Raw genomic sequence first — 6,415 nt, 5'->3', positions numbered from 1 at the left:
TCTGGAAACCCTGGACACTTACTTTAAGGGAACACGGGGGTTGTACTGTACAGCCCAACACACAGGTTATTTACACACTAGCAATTATTTGTCAGATGTACACAGACAATTTCTTAATTGTAGTTTAATGATTTGTAAATTGTCGCATCATTAATAATACAACCATCAGAAAAAGCTCATGTTGCATCATTACGTGCAACCACATAGCACCACCGACCAGGACATGGAGCTAGCTATACAGTGCCTTCAGAAACTTATTTCACATTTTGTTGTGTTACAGCCTGAATTCAAAAACACCCGTCTACACACAATACCCCATAATGACAATGTGAAAACATGTTTTTAGAAATGTTTGCAAACGTATTGAAAATGAAATACAGAAATCTCATTTATATAAGTATTCACACCCCTTAGTCAATACATGTTAGAATCACCTTTGGCAGCAATTACAGCTGTGAGTCTTTCTGGGTGAGTCTCCTTTGCCCACCTGGATTAATTCATTAGTAAAAATGTGTCAAAACATAATTCCACTTTAACATTATGTGGTATTGTGTGTATGCCAGTGACGCAAAATATAAATTTAATCCATTTTAAATTCAGGCTGTAGCACAACAAAATGTGGAAAACGTCAAGTGGTGTGACTACTTTCTGAAGTCGCTGAATAAATACATACTTTGTTTATTATGACAAGTTGAGCTTCAAACCTTCAGTGAAATAGAGATTATGTAAAAATCTACTAGTGATAATGACCTGTAATGAGGTCAAAATGTCACACTTTGACACGTAAATTGTCTTCCCTTTACTTTTCCATGCATTTTACTACTCTCTTACGCTCTGCTCGTACTATGCTGCATTGCTTCCATGATTAATTTAGACTTAGAAAAGCAAAGGCTCATCTGTCATTCTTTACTCATCAGAACATGCTTTTTAAAAAAAAAATAAACCTAGTTAATTAAAGAGCATATTTTGTACTGTAATATTCTAAACCAATGTATTTTACAGTGACACACAACGACATTACTTTACGTTTGTCCGTCTCGACTATGTAAAAAACAATGGAGGCTGCTGAGGGGAGGAAGGCTCATAATAATGTCTGGAATAGAGCGATTGGAAACCATGTATTTGATGTATATGATACCATTCCACTTATTTGGCTCCAGCCATTACCATGAGCCTGTTCTCCACAATTAAGGTGCCATCAACCTGTGGTGAAAAGCCATGCCACTCACTAGCACCCTCTGCAATTAGCATCATGCTAACATCTCCTGGTAGTGCTGCAGTGTGTGCATAGACATAGCCGCAGGAATTAGGGGTGCTGAGGGTGCTGCAACATCCCCAGAAAAATCTGAATTGAAAAATATATAATATAATAATTGTATTTATTTTTTAACAAAAATAGTGCACTGGGCCTTTACTGGTATTAGTGGACCTGTGTAGTGCAGACAACAACAAAAAAAATTAGCATCTCTGCTTTGGCAAAAAAGGTTTCATTAAGAACAGTATCTTGCAGGATTCAATAGTTAGAATTGTCAGAGTTGTTGCCCTGTCCCTTCTTCTGCGATTATCATTTAATGGAATCTAGAAAGAACAAAACCCTGTCTTCAAACATTTACATCAAAAGGTGCAAAGTTATGGGTAAAGACACAACGCATCCTCATCAAATTAAATATTTTTCTTGAAATAACACTTTTTAATCTGTGTTAATTTACCATCCTTACAAACCACTTAATGTAAATGTACATTACTGCATTGTACATAGGCTGGTCATCTAGGTTTGTACCTGTAGACTTTCCATCACCATGAAGATAAACAATGTACAATATAGTAATTGAGTACATTGAGTCATCAAGTGGATTGTGAGGATGTAATTTGATCATGTGGCTCAGTTGGTAGAGCATGGCTCTACCATGGTTTGTTTTCCATGGGGGACAGGTACGAAAAAGTTAGAAAATGTATGCACTCACTATTGTAAATTGCTCTGGATAAGAGCGTCTACTAAAAGGGAAAAGGAATAAATAGACCATTTCAGTTTTCACATAGAAATAAGTTGCATTTGTATTTCATGAAACTGGAAAACATATATTAAGCAAGTTACAAATGCTGGTACCATCAAATACATTTAGTTTCATTTTTTTTTCACAAAAGTAACTGGGCCTTTACTAGTCCTGTACTAGTGGACCAATAGCCTATAGACTTGTTCAGCGCAGACACATTTTTTAAATTTTTCTTGTAATAATTTGCTGCCACCCCCCCACCCCCAAACTACTTCCCATGGCTATATGCATAGGTTTCATCTACTAGCACTTTGTACTGTATTCATGAGCTAGCTGTGTTGGGTTGGGATCTATTTCAACAAAATGATAACCAAAAGTAAACAGCAATTTTGACAATTGGCTAAATAAAAATCAAATTGACCACAAATCTGATATGTACAGGATACACAGATACACATGATCTTTTCTGTTTCCAGGAGATGGTCTCTTTTCCAGTCGTATACTATATTAAATAGATAGAAGTAGAGTGTTTACAGGTCGATCATCCCACCACAACACAATTAGCTTTTGCACACAAGTTCTCCACAGAGCCACTGCCATGCTCACCAAAAGCCATAGTAATGAACCAATGTTACACCTTCACCCGCAATGCTGTATCATTTTCACTAAGCTACGCTAATAGTATTTATGTAACCACTGTGTAAAGACCCATAATAAAATAATATACATTGATGCTAACACGCAAGCCTGTTGTCTAATCTGTCCTGATGATAATGTTGTGTGCTGAGGTTACGCACCCTATCTGCATGTGTGAGCACCTGAGAAGAGAGGGAGGGAAGGGAGTGGGGAGAGGAAAGAGCGATAGAGAAATAGAAGCAGGGATGGTGGTGCTTACGTGGGAGAGGGGAGGAGGAGGGTACAGGTGATATTTAAGCCGCTGTCCGACTCTCTCCTCATCCGTCTTTCCTTGTCTCTCTCTCTCTCTCCCTCTTCACCAAAGACAAAGGAGGCCCTCCATCAGCACTCCATCAGGTAAGATGGATAGATTAGAGGACTGTTGTGCCCTTCTCCATTCTCCTTCTCTGTAACTGATAAATGTTTTCTGGGATCAGTTTAACAATGTTTTTATATGTGCTTTGTGAATAGTGGAACACTGGTATTTTTCACGGTAAGATACCCAGGGCTGAGGGGCATCTTGTGGTATCCAGAGCAATATGACTTATGGGGCAATAAGTTGAGCTCATCACCTCAAACTACAATTGGTTTGCCTGTTGTAAAGGAGGTTTAAAAAGTTTAGTTGGTTCTAACTTTTTATATCTGAAATATCTTAATTTTAAGATAAAATAGTCAACTGTCTATACGGGAAATTGTTAAAAGGGTGAAAATAAATGTACTTTAAGAGGAATCTGTTGGAGAAGCATTTTTCTGCAATAATTCCAAAGCTCAGTAATATTTTACTGTCTACAGTTGGGTCGCCATGGTTTCCCATTGTCTTCTGTCCGTCAATGGGGCAGCTGACCCCTATAGACTTTCCAGTCAGCTGTGGTGTCTCTTCTCTACTGACCTATTTTCTTCTCTTCTGTCCTCTTCAATGACCGTACCTCTCTTTCTTTACTACGCAAATGAGTGATTTTATAGCCAGACTCTTCTATGCTGCAGTTATTTGATTAAAATTAGAATTCCTCAGTAGAGGATCTCCGATTCAAATTATATTGAGCACTTATGTATTATTGATCGCTCAATGAACATCTGCAAAGGAATACTTTTCATTTTTCAAAATGGATAGAGCCTGTCCTGAGCTCCTGATTGTGATTGCCAGGTGGTTTATTTGCATTATACTTGCGGTTCCGTTCTGTCATTGTTACATGATCGATATGATTGTGAAACCCTGAGACCTCTATCTCAAGTTACCTCAATGACGTTACATTTACTTAACAAGCAGCTTACAAGTCTGTCAACTGAGAAAGATTTTTTTTAAATGGACCCTCAATGTTCGAATTTGAAAATGATGTACAGTATAATGTTGAATTCTTGGTGTGTTCACGCTAACCATGTTGAAGGCTTTTCACCCTAACTATTATGTGAGTCAGTGTCATTGACAAATCTGTGTCTGTGTGTGCACAGTCTTTCCAACGAAATCAACTCAAGAAGATTCCAAGATGCCGGACACAATGTGTGTAAGACTGTTGCTTTTCAAAAGCCGTCTCTTCGTCTCATATCCCTCACATCTTTCACATGTCAACCAATTAAGTTTACAAAACACTGTCCAATAGCCACTGTATGTTGAGAAGGAATAGCTCATGTGTGGCCTGTAATTTAAACTTTGTATATAGTAACCTAGGCATATAATTGGGACACCTCTAGTTTGCTGATATTCTTCTGTCCGGTGTGTGTGTTTCACTCTGTCTCGGTGGAGGCTTCACACCCATGTTCGTCATGTGACCGCACATGCGGCTGGGATGGAGCGTGCAAACTGTCATAGTGTCTGACCTATGCCCTCTGCTCTTCCCTCCAGTATGTCCAAGGAACCCTCTTCCAACCTGGAGAATGCCATGCAGATGCTGATCAAAACCTTCCACAAGTACTCAGGGAAGGAGGGTGACAAGTATACTCTGAGCCGGGGAGAGCTGAGAGAGCTGTTAACAGAGGAGCTGGGAAGTTACCTAGGGGTAAGAGGAGTGTACACCACGAGAGACTGGCGCACACACACACAATATTTAACCTCCTGTCCCCTCCTCCCCTCTCCCTCTTCTAATCCAGAACGCCCGGGATGGAGAAGGGGTTGAGAAGGTGATGAACGACCTGGACGCCAACAGCGACGGTGAGGTGGACTTCACAGAGTTCATCATCCTGATGGGAGCCCTGACAGTGGCTTGCAACGACTTCTTCATGGAATACAAGCCCGAGAAACTTGTCCACACACCCTTTGAGAAAAAGGAGGCAACATCGGAGAAGAAAGAGTGAAGGAAAAAAGGGAGGAGTGGGGAGGGACTGGGAGGAGGGAAGGGGGAGATGGATGGAAAGGGGCAATGAACTGTGGAGCAACAGTAAAAGGGTATAATTGATGGTTGTATGGTCATGTTATGCAAATTTCTAAACCGTGCAAGTGAAATGTGTGAAAAGAGGCTGAGGGAACTTCACTTCACTAAGTAAGGTTTCGCTGATGGAAGAACAGTGCAACCATCTGCAACTATCCAAATACTTTTCATACCATAGTTAAGGCACAGATCCGGAGTCAGTTACTCTGTGTCCTCAAATGCATGAGTGGCACTGTATACAGTAGGGGTCAGCAACAGGCGTCCTGTGGCATGCGAGTGATTTTCTTTGCCACCCCTTTTTGGTGAAAAATATTTTCTGGTGATTTTACTTTTTTACTGTAAAATCACCAGGAATTAAGCAAAAATGTGTTTCATTTAGGAAATCTGTTCAAGTATTCACACAAAGTTTTTTTTTTTTTAAATATGTGATCGTGTCTCAATGTAATCAATGTATGAAATTATTCAAATACAATCTCTTTTTGGGCTTAGTTGTGGTACATTTGCAGTGTACAGATTATTTGAATTATGTTCCAGCCCTCTGACCATCCTCTCCAACAAAAATCAACCCCCGGCTGAATCTAGTTGCCTACCCCTGGTATACAGGGTGTGAGATCAGTTGTGTTCTCTATTCAGTCTCAAATTCCAAATCAACTGTTTAAATGATTTGGATGCATATTCAGGATGGATTTAATTGAAAATATGAATTATTTCAGTGGATGTTATTGTAACACACAACCACCAATGGAGTCAGATCGGGGCCTAAAGCACAACAGGGTGATACTGTCATGAATATAAAGATGATATCATAGATAATAAATATCTTAAATATTTAGAATAGGTTATGTACTCAAAGTTGAACATTTTAATATAATTTACATTTCTTTGCACATATTTTGTATTCTGTTTTTGGTAATTACCAATGTGTTCTTCCAAACATTAAACATGACATTTAATCAGCTATGAATATTGCTTGGTATTTTCCGTGTCAAAAACTGTGATCCTTCTTAGCACGATAGTGATACACACCAATTAAGTGTGAAATGGTTGATGGATTTGGGTTAAGTACAAATCAGATGTAAGCCTTCACCATCCCAGAGCTGCAGAGTGCAAACAGACAGCATTGAATACAAGGAAGCAAGGAGTGATGTGTAAGATGATCCACAGGATGGAGTGGGTCAGCACTGCTTTATACACAGCAGGGTAGACCGTGGTTTGTTGTCACACTTTTCCCTGCAAACAGTGGTTGTGCTGCACCTGGGTCATCCTCGGGTGAGGTCCACTGTTCATTAGATGTTTAGGCACTGCTCACTACTCCTTCTGAAGGGTGCGACGAACGTGTTGATCAGGCCCGATCACAACCAGGTTGGCTTAACCACTGCTCCA

The 6,415-nt window shown here is 39.7% G+C and overlaps 1 protein-coding gene across 1 annotated transcript; it reads left to right on the top strand.

The window, feature by feature from the left end:
* Positions 1–4,153: 4,153 nt before the first annotated feature.
* LOC139372558 (protein S100-A1-like) lies at positions 4,154–5,789 on the top strand. Its single transcript, XM_071112298.1, has 3 exons — positions 4,154–4,167; positions 4,510–4,663; positions 4,755–5,789. The coding sequence occupies exons 1-3, from the start codon at positions 4,154–4,156 to the stop codon at positions 4,956–4,958; spliced, it is 372 nt and encodes a 123-aa protein (XP_070968399.1). The 3' UTR covers positions 4,959–5,789.
* Positions 5,790–6,415: the final 626 nt, after the last annotated feature.

The sequence above is a fragment of the Oncorhynchus clarkii genome, chromosome 18 (assembly GCF_045791955.1).
Source record: "Oncorhynchus clarkii lewisi isolate Uvic-CL-2024 chromosome 18, UVic_Ocla_1.0, whole genome shotgun sequence".
Classification (NCBI taxonomy): Eukaryota; Metazoa; Chordata; class Actinopteri; order Salmoniformes; family Salmonidae; genus Oncorhynchus; species Oncorhynchus clarkii.
Note: the sequence above shows the minus strand (reverse complement) of the source record. Positions and strands in the feature narration are given on the sequence as shown.